Raw genomic sequence first — 23,016 nt, 5'->3', positions numbered from 1 at the left:
TATTTTGTTCTGTTTTATTCCTCTAGTATAACCATACTTTTCCTCTATATGTAAATGCACATTAAGCCATCATATAACTGTGATTAAAATCCAGATTTGAATTTGCAAATACATGTACATAACAAATAAAAGCTACTTATAAATAAATAAAAGTCCTGGGGGCCACAAGGGGGTCCGTGGAAAATTTAGATTTAAAAAAAAAAAAAGAGAGAAAGAGAAATACATTACAAATGCATTTTGAGGTCATCTGAAGTGTCAATCGAAATTTGTTAAAGATTTTTAAAATATTCATACATATATTAACACTACTTATACACATTAATCTGAACTGAATTCAAAGAAACGGGAAGTACAATGATATACTTTAAAGTATTTATTTTGATAATAATGTTTAATCATTTATATTGTCTTTATAATGTCACTAATATTGAAAACAAATATTATGAGTTGGCCAATTTTAGGCTATTATAAACGAGACAGTCTCTTCAGGAGAACACCAGAGAGCGCCGTTCCCAACAGTTTGCATGTAAACGCTCGACAATAAAAGATCTAGTCATGCAAATTAGCCAAACCGGTCATACCTGTTATGAAAGACCTAATTCTTCACAGTATGAAACAGTGAATACAATATAATATGAATAATATTATATATAATAATATAACGGTATAATATGTTTTATATTATCAAGGCTTTAAAATAAATAAATAAAGAAAAAAAATAAACTTACTTTCTGCTAATATTACAGCTAGAATGTGAGTAGTTTGCGAAGTAGACGGTGAATATTTAGTTTGTCTACAAGGCTTTCTAAGTAAAATGGCTCAAGTTCATAAGTTAGACTGTGAAGATTTTGTTTGACGAAAAACGTTCTGTCTCTTACGTCTACGACTCTGAATGAAGAGTTCCACACCCCTAAGTTAACGCTCGTTTCTACAGGTTTCCATTCAGTAGGCGGTGGCAAATCAAAACGCTGCTTCTGCTGTCCTTCTGTGCTATTATCGGTAAGAAACACCCAGGAGGAACGATGAATCCGTTTCCAAAGTTTACCTAAAAAGCTATAGACAGATCCTACCTGAAGAATAAATGGACGAATCTGACCTCACGAACGGAATAACTACTGATTCTGCGTCTACGAAGAAACGTCTAGCAGTTCATTTGTTTTTACAGGTGAGCAACTTTTGTAATCCATGACTTGTGATACAATTTTATAACTGTGTTGTGGGAATGTTGGGAGATTTAAAATCATCTTGAAACAGTTTAGAACAGTTTAAAAGAATTTAGAACCATTTGGAATGTAAAAAGTAACAACTTCCTCTTGCCGCTATACCTGATTATTTCCTAGTCTTCTTGTTGTCTGTATCAACATAGATCCTGTTTGACATGCACAGATCTGTTAATCAAGCTTTTTGCTTCTCAAAGTTAAAAGTTTTGCTGCCGTTTTCCATGAGCTCAGAGCTGTGGTTGAACTGTCAAAAGAACCAGCACTGAATGCTCTTTGACTTACGTTCATTTTTCCCACAACCTCATTTTGAGTTAGATCCCAGCTGTTTGGCTCTTTGGAGACCTTATGACATTGAAAAGGAACTGTAGCTCTTCCTCTGGGAGCATGGAGATTGAGTCTGTCATTTCCAGATGTTATCTAATGCTATTCTATGGAGATAGGCATTTTCCACATCTGTTACATTTCTAGGTCTCCCAGTTACGTGGTCTGATGCACCACCATCGCACCCTCCAATTCCCAAAACACAATAAGATGACTTAGTCCATCGCACTTCCATGTTATCACAGCTTATCAAAACATCCACTCTTCTGCTTTCACTCTCTGTGGTGATAAATAATGGACTGTATTGGAGTTGGGTCAAAGCAGAGGTATTGCTGTAGCCAGTATTTGGACAGCGCTTGCCAAGTTGCCAGGACAGGGGCAGTAACTGTGGGGGCCTGTGCTAGATTTTCCACCATCCGGTTAAGCAAACATGAGGAGCAGATGAAAACTTTCATACTGAACCGCTTGGGGAAAGAGTGATTAAATCCTTCTTCAGTATCAGTGGTGTAGTCTTAAGGCTGGAATGCAATACATTACTTTTGAAATGCCTGCAATATAGCATCATATACTTGCCTATTTTGTGGTTACAGAGACATATTTACACATTTAACAACTGAGAATCACTTAGTCTTTCGGAACACACAAAGATTGTCCATACATCTAGATAGGCAATATTTCAAGGTGGGTCAGTCCATCTCAAGTGGTCCAAAAATTGTAAAGATGGTTGATTTTTTTTATAAGTAAAAATGTCATTCCAAACACAAGAAACTCACAGAGAAGCATGCACTTTGGAGATGCATGACAAATGAAAACAATTAAATGTGTGTTCTAAAAGGTGCTCAAAATATGAAACTTGTTTGATATCCTCCGACTGAATGAAATAATGTCTGAAGCTGAAAAAAAAATCTGATTCTGTGCCATTATACACTACACAGTTTCCTTTGAAACCTGCCAACTCCAGCTGCTCAAAATCTGCAGACTGGCTCTGACTTGTGGCAGCTAATGTCATAATGTGTAAAAGAGGGCCAAAATCTGGGCAAACGTCATGTAGTGTATTCTAGGGTTGCAAAGGTGAGGAAAAATGTTCAAAAGCTTCCAAAAATTCCAGAAAGTTTCTGTAAGTTTACGGAAATTTTCCACCTTTTTGCAACCCTAGTATATTCCAGACTGAAATTTGAGAATTTGTCATGTAACAGCATTAAATCTAAAATAAGTAAACATTGTTGGGGATTGCTCTTAAACTTTCTCTCAGAGGAGTTGTGGAGCGTCTCAGACATGCCTGAACAGGACCAGTGATTGTTATTGTGGCGATGAGCTCATGGAGATTGCAAAAAACGGAAACCTGGAAGATGACACTGTCACATATTGCCAAATTCTGAGTTCATTTCACCTAACACTAAACCTCATGTCATTCCAAACCATATGACTTTCTATCATGTGTGGAACACAAAAGTAGATATTTTTTCAGAATGTTCACGCTGCTGTGTTTATACAAAAATATATAGCATCCAGGGATTCTTTTTTTTTTTTTTACTAAAAAAAAACTATAACAAGTCACATCACAACAGATAGTCCATACCTATATATATATATCATACTATTGGTTGATTTTTAATTTTTCACTTTTCCAGTTTTTGAACATTCTTGTTATTTAGACATAAAAAATAAGGTTGAGCAACTTCCACTGGACCTCTTGAAATGGATTGACCCTGGTGCTTTTTGTTATTTTGGGTCGTTGTCCTCCCTTTGCCACTGTATATTTTGTTTATATGGAAAAGAGCAGCATGAACATTCTGTAAAATGTCTTCTTTTGTATTCCACAAAAGCAAGAAACACTGTTTCCAAAACAAAATGATAGAGTTTTTACTTTTGAATGCAGTGTTTTAAGCAGCACTGTAATAAAATGCAACACCAGCAATAGTGGTTCATTGATGTCGTCATCATCTGTTGTCTCGGGAATTCAGACTTAACTGTACTTGGATGCGATGGAGGAAGTTCCCCTCAAACTGTGAAAAGATTAGGACAGAGGGAGTGTGAGTCATGCCTGTTCTGGGAAATGAGAGAATGAGTTTAGGACTGAAATGAATCCCACGATGGATTGTGACATGTGGACAAAGGGACTGGAGTGGGATGTGTGGAGGGGATATATGGGGTGAATAGAGGGGTGTTTTTTTTTTAGGTGTGTGACGAAGTGTCTTGGTTCAAAACATTACATACATGGGCACCAAAGTATCCGTTAAGGGAAAAATGTGCTAAATTTGTGTTTTAATAAATGTGAATATTTTTATGATTTTATGATTCTTAATTTCTTTCCTTTTGAATTGCTGGCCTTGCATTCACACACTTAATATTTGTTCACCTGTCTGTAGTGGTACTTATCATATGGTGTCGAATTACATTACGCATGTTTACATATGTTTATTCAGATAAGGGATTAGGACTGAAAATCATACACATAATTTAAAAACAAACCCAATCCAAGGTACACTGCAGGTTTACAACAACAGTACCAGGCTGTCAAAATCAGTTCAGAACACATGTAAAAAATTAAAACCGAAATCCAAGAATATAAGCGGGTGGGGCAGAAAACAATGAACTAGGATAGACAAGTCCACAGTACACAAATTTACTCTCAGAGCTGCATGTCTTGTTGGCTGACAGGATTTCACAATGTGCTTACCATGGTTTCAGAAGCTGTGGGAACATGGGTTAGCAGACATGGATCTTACAACATGTTTCTTGCTGAGTTCCAGTTTGACAGTTTTCTTCTGTAAACACTGGTATTCTTTTTTTTTCCCCTCCAGGTCTGTTTGTGTCCCTGCAGACCTCCTGACACTTTCCAGCTCCCCGGAGGAGTAATTTGGCATTGAGGAAGTGCACACAGCATACAAAGAAATGACTGAAGTAAGTAGTCTATGTGTTTCTACTTAATTATGTCCAAGCCTGATTTCAAATGGTCCTCAAGCCATCGTTGCAGTGAAAAAGTGTCTTGCAAAATTGTTTAAGGCTTTCAGAAGTTCAGAAATGCTTTTGATTAATAACTCAAAGCTACAGCAGATGTTTGGTAAGAATCATCATTGGCGATGTCAACTCTTACGTATACATACAATGTAAGAAAGAAGAAAATGCCATCGGCCTGATCTGATGTGTCTTGGAAATGTCTTTAAGCTGTTACATCCAACTCGTTCTTGACTGCAATTTAAAGGTGGTCATGCACTAAATGTATTAATAAAATAGAATATTTTATTAAAACGATTCCATCAGGTTACACTGAAAAAAAGCAGATATGTGTAGTGGTTAACTAGCAAACCGCAACAAAGTATTATAGAACTGCTAATGAAAGTCAGGACACAAGCAAGTATCCTTGACTCTGCTGGAGGAAGAAGCTACCAGGGAAAGATCCCTGACAAAAACAAAAGAAGCACACCCAACTGAGAGAGAGAGAGAGAGAGAGAGAGAGAGAGAGAAAACAGGGTCATAAGGTTGTCTAGTAGTACCAGCAGGATAAAATGCCTTATTTCTGGTATGCATCTTCATTTTTCTTGTTCATTCAGGAATAAACTGTTCGCTTGATTTTTTTTATTTATGGAATGCATCTCTCCTGCAGAGTTTTCAGTGTTTAGCTCACGTTTAGGTTGTTCAAGCTGAAGTGGATTTGTTGAAGGTTAAAACAGAGACAGAATCTCAAGTCACTTTTATTTCTATAGTGCTACAATATGGATTGTGTCAGAGCAGCTTTACAGGGAATTGAGCAGAATCAGTTATGGAAACAACTATGGAGACAATTCTTATTCTGCTGTAAAGCAGCTTTATGAGGAGAAAACAAGTTCATCAGTTTGAAACTAGTTTAGTTCAGCCATAAGTGGTTCTCACCACAAGGGCATGTCATTATTCAGTTTGAGTCAGCTCAGTGTTGACGCGAGTCAGTGTTGACGTTGCAAGATGCAAATCAGCTGTAAAGCCACTCTAAAGACATTAAGACAAGTTAATTATTTTCAGACCCCAGCAGAGCAAGCCAGAAGGCAAAAGTGGCAACGCAAAATAACATTCATAGGAACAATCACAGAACACTTCCTGGAAGCAGCAATGCTATTTCTCCTGCTGTATAATTTATATAATTAGACCAGAAGAGCAAATGATCAAGTTTCAAGAATACTAATTAAACAGCCTACAGTTGGGAAAATGAACTTTGACCACTTTAAGTAACTGTATATTTTTAGATGGTTTTCAAAGCCCTGTACAAGTTCCATTAAGCAAGCATCAAATTAAGTCTTCCATATTGGTTGAGATAGTTGCCTAGCTGCAATTTTAATTACTTTCTATTTAAATGATTAACTTTTGAAGTCTAGAGCACATTCCAGTGTAATTGTTTTTCTTGCATTTAAGGTCCACTCAATCCATTTTTGATTTTCCAGCAGGGTTTTTCCCCTTCTACTCTACTAAAGCGTTATCGTCTGGCCATGACAGAGTCCAACTCAGTCTCCTCACCATCCGGGACTGCTGCTGAGGACCCATCAGAGGGTAAGGACATTTCAGCAGACGGGGATCCCAACTTCCCCATGTCTTCACTGGCAGAACTTCTGGACATTGATGATGGATCACAGCCAGCTCAGGATTCAGCTCGACCTGGACAACAGAATGATAACAAGCAGAACTCGCGAATAAGGTTCGCAGGGGCCTTTAAAAAGGGAGTTCCTAACCCCATGGACCTTCTTGAGTCCACCATGTCTGAGTATCCAGTGGCACCTGGGCCGAAGAAAGCACCTATGGACTCCCTGTTTGACTACGGCTCATGTAGGGAGGTCAACAACCATAAAAAACGCAGGAAGAAACTTCCGCGAGGGTGAGACACATAGCTTCTCATGTGATTTTGTTTTATATTTGGGCCACTTTTATTGATCCAGTAGTGGAAAGGGTACAGGAAATGATGAAAGAGGGGAATGAGATGAGGAAAATGTCAGAATCAAACTTGCATTGCCCAAACACATGCACTAACCGCTAAACCACATCCAAAATGCTTTTTAGTTGGTAAATAACCTCTTGCCCTCTCAGATAAGTTGCACCTTCTGCTGGTCATTTATATGATTAATACTCTTTAAACTTTTTAAAAGTTGCTGTTTTCCATATAATAAATCATGTTGATTGCTGGCTCCAGTTCAGTTTAGTGTGTTGAAAAATAAATAAATATAATAATTTTGGTATATTTGTAATACACTAAATGACATAATATAATATGTATTTCTAATATAACATACCATCTTTCTTTTACACTTCAAGAAATACAAGTTGTTAAAAGTTTCATTAACTAGGACAGCAAGTGAGCCAGGACTGCCACCGCCAAAACCAAAAAAATCATTCAAGTGTATACAGTTACCTTCTGGAATCTTAAAACAGAGAGGGACACATTGTTTACTGGGTGACAGAGTGCAGACTGTGGTTTGAGGACTGCTTATTATGAAATATACACTTGTTGTATCAGTTGAGAAATGTTTTACAACATTGCAATGTTTGAGGGTTGTTAATAGTCATAAATATTTATTTGTATAGCACCTTTCATACTGTACTTAAAATGCAGCTTAAAGTTCTTAAAAGGTCAGAATATAAAAAAGAATTGCTTTAATTGTGGTGAGACTGGTCAGATCTCCTCTGAATGCTTCACAGATAATGAAGTGTCACTTTTGCATGTATTATGCTCCATGCTAAGGACAGTCTACTCATGATTTTGCACTCTTGATCATGCACAGTGGGGCAAATGAATGTCTGTTGTTGTTTCCATGAAAGCTTTTGGGGTAATGTGTATGTTGAGGTCTGTAAGGCAGTCAGTTTTTCCCTTAGTACATAGACTTATTTGTGGAAGCTTTTTCATAGTCTATTAGGACTTGTCCAGGTAGGGTGGTTCCATTACACCTCAACATTTTTGTGAATGCCCTGAACAATTTTATATTTGTTAAATGTGCAACAAGTGTTGCAACAAGTATTGTTTCTTCAAAAAAAGTTTAATAGTGCTTTTTAGGGTGAAAATACTCATATGAGATGAAGACTCCTGTAAGTTAGGATAAGCCAGTCCCCTCATTAAGGAAGCAGATTTGCATCACAACCAGCCGTGTCTTGCAATTCAGTCAATGTCAGTTTGGGACAGTGAAACATAAAGATACTTGGTGCACTTTTAAATGGAGTCGTAATCTTTAAAGTTCCTCTAAAAGTGTTTGTTTCTCCTTGCAGGAAGGCTGAGATTGAGATGTCATGTGACGAGGGATCCCCGGACCCCCCTGTTCTTAAAGTCTTCAACCGCTGGCTGTTGTTTGAAGCCGTATCTCGAGCAGATAAAAGAGCTCTGGATGGTCTCCTGCAGTATCTTCAGTCAAATGAAAAGAGGCTGACAGATGAGGAGTTCAAAGGTGCATTCTGGGAATGGTTTAGTCTATGAACAAAAAGCACTGAGTGTAAATAGAAAATGATTGATCTACGATCTTCTTGACCGTTTTACTAGAGTAAAGACTATTATTATGACATTTTGCTTTCCTTAATAATGATCCCACTTTCTTATTAAAAAGACAAAGCAATATTACACATGAGAAATCAATAGGGTTGTGTCCCTAAATATCCCATATTATCACAACCCTAGGCTTTTGTTGTTGTGCCTTTTTCGCCTTGTGTGAAATTCTATTATATTAGCTGATGTTATCCTGCAAGCTGGGGTCGTATTTCGGCTTCCTGACCCTCAAAGGGTCAAGCAAACTTTTAACAGAGAGCAGTAAGAAATCACAGCAAACTGTCACAAATGGAATGTAGGATTCTATTTGAGGGGTTCAAACAGAAAACCCTGGCTAAAAATAAATAATGGAAAAAAAAAAATCAGGATTTAGGGGAAAATGTAATACCTTTATGAAAGAAAGGCAGCAAGCATTGCTATTACTTTCATACTTCAGATTAATTATTAAACTTTGATGTGTACATTTTTCTCTCTTGCTTTTCTAAGTAATCAGACCCAAAATTTGCACTTGCAGGATGTTAAAAAACAAACAAAACCACAAAGAAATCTGGTGAGCCTATATGTGACCCTGGACCACTTGTCTTAAGTCGCTGGGGTGTATTTGTAACAATAGCCAAAAATACATTGCATGGGTCAAAATTATGGATTTTTATTGTATGCCAAAAATCATTAGAATATTAAGTAAAGATCATGTTCTATGAAGATATTTTGTAAAATTCATACTGTAAATATATTAAAACTTAATTTTTGATTAGTGATATGCATTGCTAAGAACTTCATTTGGACAACTTTAAAGGCGATTTTCTCAATGTTTAGATTTTTTGCACCCTCAGATTCCAGATTGTAAATTAGTTGTATCTGTTCCGAATATTGTCCTATCCTAGCAAACCATGCATCAATGGAAAGCTTATTTATTAAGCTTTCAGATAAAACAAAAAACTAATGAAAACAAATAAAACACAAACTAAAAAATGTGCTATGAAAAATACACTTGCCTTGCCTTGCCTTTCATTGAAAGATGGAGACAAGCCATATCTAGGAGCCAAAATATCATACCGACTTGGGACAGACTCAAATTTTCTTAATAAAAAGTAAAACTCTAGTTGATAACAGATGTTCTTTCCTGTACTTTCTCTAGAACCTTCTACAGGGAAGACTTGCCTACCAAAAGCACTTCTGAACCTGCACAGTGGTCACAACGACACCATCCCCATGTTGATGGACATTGCCGAACAGACAGGAAACCTCAGAGAGTTCATTAACACGCCCTTCAGAGATGTGTATTATAGGGGTGAGTCCTCCAACCACTAAAGACTGACCAGATTCAACACAAAAATGTCAGACGTCAGAACCAGTTTTCAAGCATCATTTGTCTAAAATGTTTCCAAAATCTGTGGCGTGAGCTAACATTTGCTCTCAGAAGCTTCCAGGGCGGCCCTGAGCAGGTTCGTGAAATATGAGCAGGAAGGTGGAGTTTCATGTGTGCTTCTGACTGAGCTCAATGTTAGAGAAGTTACCCCAGAGTTAGCGTTGGGTTTCCTGAAGTCCCCACCCTGTTCAGTACAAAGAGTCCTCACAAGCACTGCTGAATTTAATGCTGTTCCTCTGTGCCCTGTTTAGGTTATTTGAATTTGCCAGTGCCACACCCGCTGCACTTCATAACTTTCCTTTCCCTCTGATACAAAAAAAGCATGAATGTTTTACATCACAGTTTTCAGTGCTGAAGCCTAGCAGCTAAAACACACTGAGGGTGACAAATTCAAATCCGGCTCATGTTATCTCTTCTTTTTCCTTTTCTTCCATGCCAATTAAAGTGTTAAATGGCCAAAATCTAAAAAATAATCAAATATATTAAAATATTTATATACACTGCTTTTCAAAAGTTTGTGGTTTTAAATAAATTGATTCTTTTGTTCAGTAAGTACACATGACAGCAAAGTCTTTTACATTGATTTACAAAAGATTTTTATTAGTGCTGTCAAACGATTCATCACGATTGCATCAAAATAATCGCATGCAAAATAAAAGTTTTTGTTTACATAATATATGTGTGTGTACTGTGTATATATTTATTATATAATAATTATGTATATATTTTGTATATATAAATACACATGCATGTGTATATCTAAGAAAAATGTTACATTTATTTATTAAATATTTTTATATATGATATAATTTATATAAATATATACATGTAAATATTTTCAAAATATATGTATATGTTGTATGTGTGTGTCTATATATATACACTGCACATAATAAATGTTCACAGTACACACACATATATTATGTAAACAAAAACTTTTATTTCGGATGCGATAAATCGCGATTAATTGTTTGACAGCACTAATTTATATATTTTAATATAAATGCAGTTTCCTTGAACTTTCTAACCACCAAAAATAAATAAATAAATAAATGAATAATTTCAGTTTTGCTTATTAGTATCAATGTTGAAAACTGCTGAATTTTAAAAAAATGTTTCTTGAGGACCAAAGTGATTTCTGAAGGATCATTTTACACTGGAGTAATGGCTGCTGAAAATTTAGCTTTGCCATCACAGAAATAAATGACATTTTAAAATATATTCAAATAGAAAGCAGTTATGTTAAATTGTAATAATATTTCACAATATGACTGTTTTTACTGTAGTTTTGATCAAATAAATGTGGCCTTGGTGAGCATAAGAGACTTCTTTCAGAAATGTTTGAAATTCTTACAGACTCCAAACTTTTGCATGGCAGCATATTATTAATATATTACATTAATTTCATTTGTATTTATGTGTTCTGGCAGTAGACTCCTATTTAAACCTAATTTTTATTTTCATTCTGTTGTAGCCTAATCTTTGACTTGTTGTACATCCCAGGTTTTTAATAGCAGCATTATTTATACTGGGAAGTTATAGTTCTCCAAATACATAATAATGTATTCACTGCAGACGTTGTGTAGTCTGCCTTTCATTTCCTCAGGAAACAATCACTCACACATTGGTTCGGTTTGTTTACTAGTGTTGGTCCCAGGCCTCCAGGCAGTAAAGTATATATGTCAGATAGGCTAATTCTGTCAGTCTGCAGATTTCAGTGCCAAAAAGCATACAAATACACTGAACTACTAACAGCAAGTCATCAAAGATGATTCCTTTCTTCTTAGTTCAGCCAAGTATGTGATAAAATGCTTCCTTAAACTTAGACTTTAAGTTTAGGCATCCTTTATTATTCTGTTAAATCTGTGGACAATAAAAAGAAATAAAGTTAATACGAGAGTTTTAGTCACAGACACTAGGATGAATGTTACTACCATGCACTCACTGGTGATGTATTCATTGTTGTTCATGCACACATTAAGATAGGAAACCTAATTGTTTTGTAAATATGGACACAGGGTGGCGGTCAATTCAAACTGATGACACATGGGTCACTGCTAAACATGGATGTTAATAGCTAAAGCAAATCAGAAGCTGAACAACAAAACAGGCAACCCAAATATTCTTAGTGTTTTCGTTAATCTAAAATAAATCTAAGAACAAAAGTAGTAGACGACATTAGCAGAGAGAGAAGAAGAAAACGTGTTTGTTATGTTCTTAGAGCTCTCACACAAACACTCGTTACAAAACTACAGGCTGTAGACAAAACGTGAGCCGGATTGCCTAATTTTCATACTGCAGTAGTTCCTCTTGTGTAAGATAAGTTGATAGTATCTAATAATATCATGCCAGTTCCTGCTGCTCTGTCTGATAAGATGTATCATAGATATCAGTTTTCCTGTAACGTTACAGTGCGCTATGGTTTGGATATTAAGGTTAGTTCATTATCATGTGGTTGATTCTTTACTGGCTTCTTCATTTGTAATATAAATGTGGTGTGTCCGTAGGTCAGACAGCACTGCATATTGCCATTGAACGACGATGCAAACAGTACGTGGAGCTTCTGGTGGAGAAGGGGGCTGATGTTCATGCTCAGGCCAGGGGCCGATTCTTCCAGCCCAGAGAGGAGGGTGGATACTTCTACTTTGGTGAGTTTGGTGATGCTAGTTTTGTAAAGGTTTAAACAATCTTTATTATGATGGATAAGGAATCCAACCTGTTCTTAATGTTTAATGTATTGAGAATATGAGTGGATTTTTTAGTGTATTGTGTAGGATATGAATCTGCTACGGTTGCAGTCATAAATCTTCATTCATATATTGAATGCTTTAATGCCTCATTACAACATGCCGGAGCATTTAACTCCCAAAGTTATGTGTGGGAAGCTCCATTTCCTGTTTTATCAGTCACTTTGGGGTCAGTAATTTTTTTTAAAGAAATAAATAATAATATTCTTTTATTTAGCAAGCATTAAATTGATCAAAAGTGACGAGTGTAAATACATGCATAATGTAAAAATATTATTTTTTCTTTTTTTTTTACTTTATTTATCAAAAGTTCTTTTAGAAAAAAGTATCACCGTTTCCATAAAAATTGTAAACAGTACAAGCATTTTTAACATTGATGATAGAAAATATTTCCTGAGAATCAAATTAGCATATTATCATGATTTCTCAAGGATCGAAAAAAAACAATGTCTGCTGAAAATTCAGCATTGACATTACTAAAATAATAAAATAGACAAAATATATTCAAACGAAAATATTATTTTAAATTGTAATAATATTGTAACTATATAATTTATAATAATATTGCTTTTGATTAGTTAGCATCCGCCATCTAACCTTTATTACTTTGCCAATGAATAAGCAATACATTTTAGCCCAGTGTTTACCATAGTAACATCAGGTGATTTTCCTTCATTTTTCCTAAAACCCTCTCTTTAGTTGGCAAATGTGAGGAGCATTACACAGTTTACATTCATTAAATGTTTAGCTGTGAGTAAAAAGGGTTCTGTAGCTTAGAGGAAAACCAGCAAGACATTATGTCACAAATGAAACAAGTGTTGGATGGAAGAGAGTGAATAGAGCCTTTGTGTTTGCAACGGAAAATACAGTAAAAGGGTCTTATATTTGGAGGCCTGATGATGGTCTGAAGTATTCTAGAATAGTTTCCTCTCATCTGCCTAAACACATTCTGCCCCCTGTTGACGAGAGTGTGTTACTACAGCTGTGCGAAAATTGGCTTTATTAAAGGGATAGTCCACCTTAAAATTGCTCACCCTCATGTTGTTGCAAACCCATATGCATTTCTTTCTTCTGTGGAACACAAAAACAGATATTCTGAAGACTGTTGGAAACTATACTGTTTTGTTTCCCTGTTGACTTCTGTTGTATTGACAAAAAAATACAATGGAAGTCAGTGAGTTTGGGTGAGTAAATAATGACATGGTTTTCTTTTTTGGGTGGACTATCCCTTGGATTCATGCTTCTACACGCTATAGTGCATGATTCGTTAGTGCAAGTTATTCCAAAGAAAAGTCTGTTTGTTTTTGTAATTTTTCATCAAAATGTAAGCTTTCCTTCTGAAGTGTCATCTTTGGATAATATGTGTAAGACCTGCCCCTACATTTTTTTTTTTGTCTTGTGAGATATTCTGATTAGTTTATCCCCACAGGACGTTAGCGCTTACAAAGCCGTGATTTTAAAATCAAGCTGAGAATTTGAATTCCCTATTCATGAGCCTCATTTACATCTCACAAATTTTAAACCCCAAAACAAGACGTCTGCTTTGGAACTGATTGAAAGATGCAAAACTATTTTAAAATAATCCAAGGATGACAGAATAGGATTATCTTTTCTGGTGCCCTGCCAGGAGTCTCCATCTCTCTTTTATTCACCTGTAAATTAGTTTCATTTGTATTAGACACGGCTGTCAGTGTTTAATCCCTCCTGATCTGAGCACGAAGGGAGTCATTCGCCGCGGAGCTTCCCGTGAACCTGTGAGCACTGACAGCTAATGTGATTTAGCAGTCACGCTAACCGCTCTCTGAGCGCGTGCAAATCAATGAGAGCGAAGCGTTTCTATAAGAAGTGACATGAAAATAATCTGTCACCCCTGGCAACAGCTCACTCTCAAGCCTCTCTGTTCGGTTTTCCTGTTTGAGATGGTTCTCGTGAGACGAGCACTAATTGAGTACTGGATACAAATAGTGACATTTAGATCAAAGCACATTTGTCATGAGAGCCCTGCAAAGGACTGATTGACTTTTAGTGGCTAATTGTGTTTCTTCAACGTGGTGTTTAGTAAAGGAAAATGATAGATAAAAGGGACATCTGGAGGATGGAGTCTAATGGCTGGGCAGAAATCCTACTGAAGATGGCAGGTGGTTGCAGTTTTTGTGTTTTGCATGCTGGTCCTCCTCAAGCTTTTTAACTAGCTTAACCAGAAAGACTGCCTTTCGCAACCAGAGTTATTGGACTATGATGGTCAATCAACAGCTGAACCTGCTCCAAACCAGCATAAACCACAATGATGGTCTAGATTTTTTTAAATTAAGATGTCACTGTCACTGTAGCTGTTTTCTATCTAAATATTTTTTAATTTCTTCCTTTGCTGGCAATGCTGACTTTTTAAAAGCCATTACTCCAGTCCTCAGTGTCACATGATCCTTTAGAAATCGTTTTAATATGCTGATTTGATGCTCAAGAAACATTTCTGATTAGTATCAATTTCTTATTAATATATAACATTATAACCACAAACAATATAAATACCTTAACTATCACTTTATTAATAAAAAAAATAAAATAAAACCACTAACACTAAAAAGAAATCTTTTGTAACATTCTAAATCCATTTACTGACACTTTTGATCAATTTATTGCGTCCTTGCTGATTTTAAGTAAATATTTTTTTAAACCCCAAACTTTTAAACGGTAGTGTATGTAAAAAAAAAAAATACTAAGGTGTCTTTGTTCCGCTAAGCCAAACCCTAACCATATAGTAAGTACACATAGTTAATTAATATTACTCAGTACTTAAATGTATAATTACACTGTAAAAATGACACCTTAAAATAAAGTGTAACCAAATGTTTGAATGATTTTTAATTTTTTTTACAATTTAAAAGTCTCTTTCTCATTGCACAGGTGAGCTGCCTCTCTCACTTGCAGCTTGTACCAACCAACCAGACATGGTGCATTACCTGACCGAGAACAGCCACAAGGCGGCAGATCTGCGGAGGCAGGACTCGAGGGGAAACACAGTCCTGCACGCCCTGGTCCGTATCGCTGACAACACTCGGGACAACACGCGTTTCGTCACTAAGATGTACGACTTGCTGCTCATTAAATGTGCCAAACTCTACCCAGACTGCAACTTGGAGAATGTACTCAACAATGATGGCATGTCCCCTCTCATGATGGCCGCCAAGCTGGGCAAAATCGGGGTAGGAGATTGCCTTATGTCAGCTTTAGAAACATGCATTGGGAAAGTGTGATAGGAAATGACGAAGCAAACTAGAATGAAATGTTTTTTTTTTTTATAGGTGTTCCAGCACATCATCCGGAGAGAGATAAAAGATGAGGAAGCTCGACATCTTTCCCGGAAATTTAAGGACTGGGCTTATGGACCCGTATACTCCAGCCTGTATGATCTGTCTTCACTGGAAACCTGCGGAGAGGAAGTCTCTGTTCTGGAGATACTCGTCTACAACAGCAGGATCGAGGTGAACTTGTGGATAGACAAAAGAAAGTGAGGGAGATAGACTGTGTACTGTATGGCACTCCATATTTTGTCAAATGAGATTAGAGGCCTTGCAGACCTGAACAGCGCAGGGTGAATGATTGAATGAATAAGCTGTTGTGAATGTATAGAAAAGCATTTATGGAAATGGTATTAAAAATACAGCCAAGAAACTCTCTTCATTATGTTGATGGTAGTTTCAGTGATTCTGACGTGTTTTATCATTGATGCCCTCAGAATCGCCATGAGATGCTGGCGGTGGAACCCATAAACGAGCTGCTGAGGGCCAAGTGGCAAAAGTTTGCCGCTGTGACCTTCTACATCAGTGTGTTTTCCTACCTTGCCACCATGATCATCTTCACCCTTGTGGCCTACTATCGCCCATCCACGGGTACAGTGAGTACAGTCTAAATCCCTTTAAGGCAAGTCAGTTTGCTCAGCAGCCATCTTTGCCTTGCCCCATAGTTTCCATTCAGACTAGTGCATCTTCCATCTGCTTGAATGGGGAGAGACTGAACTCTCTAAAACGGTTGGTGAAGATTTGGCGTTTGGCAGTATGTGTCAGTTCACCAATCAAATGACAAAAACAATGGTATTAGAATTCAATTCAGCTTCTTTAGCTCAAATCAGGCTAAAACATGCTACATATTTGTCCAGCGAGTACATCGAGCTTTCTCCTATTTATTTTTCAATGAAAAGTTTATGTTCTCCTTATATTGTTTCTGATGCAGTTCTGGTCAAAGGTTTTGGGTCAGTAAGATTTTTTTATACTACATACTGCACTGTATCTTACGTATTCACTGTATTTTACATAAAATCATTTTCTATTTTAACTGTTTTAAATTCATTTTAAATAAGTCAATTTTTAAATCATTTTCAAAGTTTTAAAATTGCTTGTTTTTTTTGTTTTTTAATTATTTTTCTTCATTATTATTTTACTTTCTTTTATGTAAAGCACTTTTTTCTATTTCAAATAAATGAGCAAGCGACACAATTGATGTAAATATTTCTTATTATCAGTGTTTCTTGAGCAGCAAATCAGCATATTAGAATAATTTCTGAAGGATCATGTGACACTGAAGACTGAAGTAATGATGCTAAAAATCCAGCTGCTTAATAAATTGCATTTAAAAAACAATAAAATAGATTTTTTTTTAATTGTAATATTATTTTACAATATTACTGTCTTATTTTATTTTTGATGGAATAAATGCAACCTTGGTGAGCATGAGACACTTTAAAAAGTCTTACAGACCCCAAACATTTGAACGATAGGGTACATGTGGGTGCTCATGTTTTTTGTTTTAAAACACAGAGTAATAGTTCCTCCTGCGTGAAAGAGAGGTCATGTGGTAGTAGAGATGCTTTCTGGGAATGAACAGGTCTGTAGTTGATTCCTAAATCTTATACCTCCACAGCCCCCTTACACCTACAACTCTACACAGGACAAGGTACGTTTGGCAGGCGAGATCATAACCGTGGCTTCTGGAGTCTTCTTCTTCACAACAAATGTAAGCTTTAATCATTTTGAATACTTTTTGAATGTGTAAGATTACACTTCCATCTCAGCTTGTCGAAAGACTGTATGTTTTGGTACACAAAATCACTCTTTCTTTCTCCTTAGCTGTCACTAAAAGCCTTTAGCAGCATTTTTTGCTTTTCCCCCTGATTTAGATTAAGGACCTTTTCCTGAAGAAGTGCCCGGGGGTGAATTCTTTATTTATTGATGGATCCTTTCAGCTTCTCTAGTAAGACACTCGGTCCCATTCTTTGTGTCTTCCTTTACTCTCCATCTCTTTCCCTAAGGCACATTTCTCCCTCTTTTTTAATTGAGCTGTCTAATTAATTCCAGAACCCTTTCTTGGCATGTTTTAATAGTTAATCTCCTTGCATAAAAACAGCCTGATCTAAGCAAAGATGACTGCGCTTCACCGATATGTTTATGTTAATTATAATTAATATATATGGCATTTCTAAACCAGTGAGGCATTTTGCATTTGAAAAGCAAATCTTACATATTGAAACTCGAAAGACGTTCTGTAACCTTCACAAGTACAAAATATGAAAATAGCCAGAGGCCACAGCATGTTAGGTTATCAATTTTGAGCTGACAATTAGTTGCCAGTAACCTAAAGCAAATGGGAACCTTAATAGTTGAAGTACGTTGATGACGAGTACATTACCTGTTGACCCATCCCTTGTGTTTCCATAGCTTCATCTACTCTGTGTTGGTGCTGGTGAGTGCAGCGCTGTATCTGTCAGGGATCGAGGCCTACGTGTCTGTGATGGTGTTTGCTCTAGCATTAGGTTGGATGAACACCCTCTATTTTACCAGAGGCCTTAAACTCACGGGGACTTACAGCATCATGATTCAGAAGGTATGAACAGAGCAGATTGAGGACCACGTGCAGCACATTCACTTTGATAGTGATATTGTTTTCTTTACTTTTTCTTCTCTTCACCTGCCTTTATGAATGATTTTACTGACTGTCTTGTCTCAGTGAAACAAATCATAGTTTAGTTAGCCCTTTTCCCCAAACGTGTAAAATAAAATATTACATATGCCACTGTTTTTAATGTTTTTGAGTCTTTTATGCTCACCAAGGCTTGATCAAAATTGTCTGTAAAATTGCAGTAATATTGTTTTTTATTACAAAACTGTTTTCTATTTTTAAATGTCATTTATTCCTGTGATGCAGAGCTGAATTTTCAACATCATTACTCCAGTCTTCAGTGTCACGTGATCCTTCAGAAATCATTTTAATGATTTAAAGTTGTTTCTGCTTAATATTTTAATAAAAACAGTCATAGGTTTTTTTAGGATTCTTTGATGAATAGAAAGTTCAAAAGAACATATACATACATAAACACACACACATACACTATATACTGTAAATAATGTGTTTATAATATATATAAGTGTATTTTAATGTTTAGTAAGGTCCATGTGTGGTTTTCTTTTTCTGGTCTAAATGTAGTAAAAAGTACAGACGGTGTAATACATTGATGAAACATTTACACATTTGTATATAGTTAATGCTTTATTATCATCCAACAATATTTTATTCAAGATGTAAATCCTGTTCTCTTGATTGTCCTGCTTGTTAAACAGCATGTCTTCATAGTTAAGTGTATAACAAGCTGCTGTTTCCACTTTCCAGTAATGACTACAATCCTAACAGTGTACACTGCTGCTAGAAACGACATAAAACCCTTCAAATAATTAGCATCCTTGCCGGTCTGCTTTCTTCTTATATTATCACTGTAATTAAGAGACCATTCCGTTTACCCATTGTGTCTTCAATTTGGATATTTCTTTCAGATCCTCATCAAAGATTTGTTCCGGTTCCTGCTGGTCTACGTGCTCTTCATGATCGGCTATGCATCAGGTATTCTAGTAATAATCATTCAATTATTGGTATTTTATGGAAACATTTGCCGGAATGAATGTCTCTGACTATTTCGTTTTTGTATTCTACACCAGCGTTAGTCTCACTGCTGAAAATCTGCCCTGAAAAGAATATATGTAATGGTACCTGCCCCAAATACCCAGAATGCCGAGATACAAACACCTTCAGCGAATTCCTGTTGGACTTGTTTAAGCTGACCATAGGCATTGGAGAGCTGGACGAGATGTTAAAAGGCGCACAGTATCCCGTCGTCTTCCTCATCCTCCTAGTCACCTACATTATTCTCACCTTCGTCCTGTTACTCAACATGTTAATTGCTTTGATGGGAGAGACAGTGGGACAGGTGTCCAAAGAGAGCAAGCAGATCTGGAAACTGCAGGTGAGGGGTATACAAAAGGTCAAATGTGGCAGTCTGTTATATAGAGATATAGTCTAAAGGTTAAGGTCATTTGACCAAAAAATTGAATTTCTTCTCATCATTTACTTTTCATGTCATTTCTGTGAAGCACGAGATGTAACGCAGAATGACAGAGATTTTATTTTCCATGTAGCAACAGTAAATGGCAATTCATACGGACATAAAAGTATCAACGCACCATAAAAGCACCATACGACTTTGTATTTTGTATCCTTAGTGTTGGGGAGTAACTAGTTACATGTAATGGAATTGCGTAAATTATTTACAAAATAAGTATAACTGTAATCTGTTACAGTTACTGAGAAAAATGTTATTTTAAGGTGTCCTTGTTACATGTACTTACTAATATAATAACAATGAATTATGCATAATTACATGCATGCAACCCTAAGACAAACCCTAAACCTAACCTTAACCGTATAGTAAAGAACATATAGTTAATTAATATTACTCAGTACTTAAATGTATAGTTACACTGTAACAAGGACACCTTAAAATAAAGTGCAACCAAATGTGAAATTAAATTACAGTTACTTATGAAAATGTTAAAGCTTACAAACGGGGTTACATCTGAATATTTTCACACATAAACAGATTTGATTGATTTCTTTCCTGAATTGCATTGACTGCTCTAGACACAAATGTTTCAGGAGTTTAGGATACAGAATATGACTTGCTTATTCGAGTTTTATTTCTTGCAAAGATTTGATTTCAAAAACAGCATCATAGCTAGTAAACTATATCTTGTTATGAGTTTAAATCTGTATTTAAGCTCAGAACGATCTCAAAGTAAAAAGAGGTGATAAGGTCTGATTTTGAATTTTTATAATCTTAATTCATAATGAAGGATTTGGAAAGTCTTGACAGTAATCAGTGTTGAGTAAAACCCTGCCTGCTTTAAATGTTTCAAACTGATTAACAGTTGAGAACATGTGTTAGAAATTTAGAAAAGTAATCAAATGTAATCAGCTAATAAAGCAATGGAAATAGTCGCACTGCTTATTACATTTTAAATAGGGTAACTTGTAATCTATAACACATTACATTTACAAAGTAATTTTATTCCAACACTTATGTTCATACATATTAGTTATGGAAGAATCTCCTTTTGTGTTTTCTTGGGGGGAAAAAAGGAGAGAAAAAACAGTTTGACAGTTTTTGGTTGAACCATTCCTTTACGTTTTTGTTTCAGTGGTTTATTTTGGTGCACATCAGACAGCAATCACTTCTAAATCACTGTCTAAAGCTTTTACCTCAGTATGTACTGGTTCCTCTCTAACATGTCATTTTCCTTTTGTTTGCATCAGTGGGCAACTACTATCCTGGACATCGAGCGGTCCTTCCCCGTGTGTCTGCGGAAGTCTTTCCGTGTTGGAGAGATGGTTACTGTGGGCAAGGGCTTGGATGGAACGCCAGACAAACGCTGGTGCTTCAGGTAGAACTACAAGATATCCACTACTCATTTATTCAGTTACAGCCTACCCCTTCAAATCTTTTACAACAGTTCTGGCCTTTCATTCTCTGCGTTATAGAGTGGACGAGGTCAAGTGGTCCCACTGGAATCAAAATCTAGGGATCATAAATGAGGATCCAGGCCAGAAGGACCTTTACGAGCAGACACAGGGCGGACGAGGACTTCGAAGAGGTTGGTAAATGAGCAGACATGATTTTTCACCGCCGCTGTGCTGCATAGATAAACCCCTAAACAAATCTTTTTTTTAGAATTAAAAAATGCTTTATGACTGTTGGGCATAAATTTTCCAAAATTACACTGAAAAAATTTGGTGCAACAACAATTATCACTATTCATAATTAATTTTGAAGAAATGGAAGGTCATGCATTAGATTAAACACAACATTTTGAAGAAGTAAGACTAAAATAGTATTTTCTTGTGAAACGTTCTCGAATAGTCTTTTTGTTTGCACAGTACTAGGACAAAATACTTACACATTAGGTATTTGCATCGGCATAAAAGTTAACGATGCGATGCATCGTTTTAAAAAAATCTCCATTGGGTACAAGTTGGCATTTGTATCGCAATGCATCGTTTCTAACATATTTGCGTAGGTTAAAAACCAATTTATTTATATATAATTATTAGTAGATGCACTACTAGTAGATGCATTGGCTATGCATTGAGATGCTTATAGCATCAGCCCCAGTTATGGAGATGCACATCCCTAATACACAGAAATGTATGTTTGAAAAATTGACTAACTAATATAATTTCCAACAGATCGCTGGTCCACTGTCGTCCCAAGAGCGGTTGAGCTGAACAGGGGCTCCAGAGACCATATGGTAGAGATGGAGCCTCTCACAAGCAGACACAGACACAAGTCTGAAAGCTAAAGCTGAACTCTAAGGACTTAAAAGAGGGTCAAGCCCTTGAAACTTTCATTACTGGGCAGACAGTTATGCATTTTATAAAAGCTGACAATAGTTGTAGAGTATTGGGAGAACAGCTTCATATATTATGACTTTTAAATGTATCTTGATTGTGTTTTACATGCATATTTGTACCCATGAGACACTCAGGAACATATTTGATGTGTAATATTGTAGTGTTTTTTCATGGAGTGTGCAATAGATTTTATGAACAAAAAAAAAATTTGTTCATTATTATTTTGAAAAAAAAAAAACACTCCACAAGGACTTGGATTTGAGTATCAGCGTCTGTCTGCTCTATTGATTCCTTCTGACATTTTTGTGGATTATGTGGAAAAGGTTATATTTTAATCAATAATCATGTCAGAGTACCTCAGTGTTTAATTAAGTACAGTCCTTTTTTTAATGAAAAATCATATTGTTATTCTTTTGTTATATTGCCAACCCATAATGGAAAGACGAAAAATGCTGCTCTGATTTGGCTTTTGGCTTTGTTTTGTAATAAAGGTCATGTAGAAAACAGATGTGGCACCCACACCAGGAGTGTGCACAACGCCAGACAGCAGCAGTTTGCTATTTTCACCTCAGTATGCTAGCAATAGTGTGACACTGAACTTAATTGGTGTGATAGTGGTAATGATTTTAAGCGATCCTTTCAGTTTAGAGCCGTCTAAACCCATGCCAAAAGACACAATGGCACATATTGTAGGGGAACTGTTTTATGCATTTTTTATATATTTTATATATGTTTTTAAAACAGAGTACAAAAGGCATTGTCTGTATGCTGTAGTACGTTTTTTTTTTTTTTTTTTGTAGTCCATGAAGTGTGATGTAGAGGACTGGAATAGGGGAACTGTGTTTTTGTTTACAGGCCTGATTTCCACACACTAGTCATTTCAAGTATCCTTTGTATTTTATTAGACACTAAGTATAGTTTATGTATCAAAGGAATGAACAGAAATAGATAGTAATATATTCTTGGTGGCAGATATTATCCTGCCAGTATGTTATGTTTGATGCTGCTGTCAATAAGCCTTATTTTATGCTCTGAACTGGATGACTATTCAGACAATCAGAGAGATTTGTTCCATCAATAATAAAGAGATTCTGGATCGCCCACTCTTGTGTTTTAATTTGTATGCTACTTATTGTA

General features: G+C 36.1%; 1 protein-coding gene across 2 annotated transcripts; it reads left to right on the top strand.

Moving 5' to 3' along the window:
* Positions 1-920: 920 nt before the first annotated feature.
* Positions 921-22,977, top strand: LOC109090369 (transient receptor potential cation channel subfamily V member 4-like). Of its 2 annotated transcripts, none has more exons than XM_042723609.1 (17): positions 921-1,165; positions 4,346-4,445; positions 5,960-6,384; positions 7,764-7,939; positions 9,173-9,325; positions 11,911-12,051; positions 15,055-15,353; positions 15,453-15,632; positions 15,887-16,045; positions 17,068-17,160; positions 17,324-17,397; positions 17,862-18,027; positions 18,972-19,038; positions 19,134-19,438; positions 20,785-20,912; positions 21,010-21,122; positions 21,715-22,977. In XM_042723609.1, exons 2-17 carry the CDS (start codon positions 4,437-4,439, stop codon positions 21,825-21,827), a joined length of 2,601 nt encoding a protein of 866 aa, XP_042579543.1. In that variant the 5' UTR covers positions 921-1,165; positions 4,346-4,436; the 3' UTR covers positions 21,828-22,977. The 2 variants fall into 2 exon arrangements, with proteins under 2 accessions (XP_042579543.1, XP_042579542.1); XM_042723608.1 differs by having other exon boundaries at positions 5,957-6,384.
* Positions 22,978-23,016: the final 39 nt, after the last annotated feature.

The sequence above is a fragment of the Cyprinus carpio genome, chromosome B5 (assembly GCF_018340385.1).
Source record: "Cyprinus carpio isolate SPL01 chromosome B5, ASM1834038v1, whole genome shotgun sequence".
Taxonomy (NCBI): Eukaryota; Metazoa; Chordata; class Actinopteri; order Cypriniformes; family Cyprinidae; genus Cyprinus; species Cyprinus carpio.
The sequence above is the reverse complement of the archived record's forward strand: the minus strand, read 5'-3'. Positions and strand labels throughout refer to the sequence as shown.

Bases quoted from the DNA above. Each gene is read 5' to 3' on its own strand.
- LOC109090369 (XM_042723608.1), top strand. The intron at 9,326-11,910 runs GTGAGTCCTCCA...GTGTGTCCGTAG, and splicing joins CAGAGATGTGTATTATAGGG to GTCAGACAGCACTGCATATT. The intron at 20,913-21,009 runs GTAGAACTACAA...TCTGCGTTATAG, and splicing joins GACAAACGCTGGTGCTTCAG to AGTGGACGAGGTCAAGTGGT.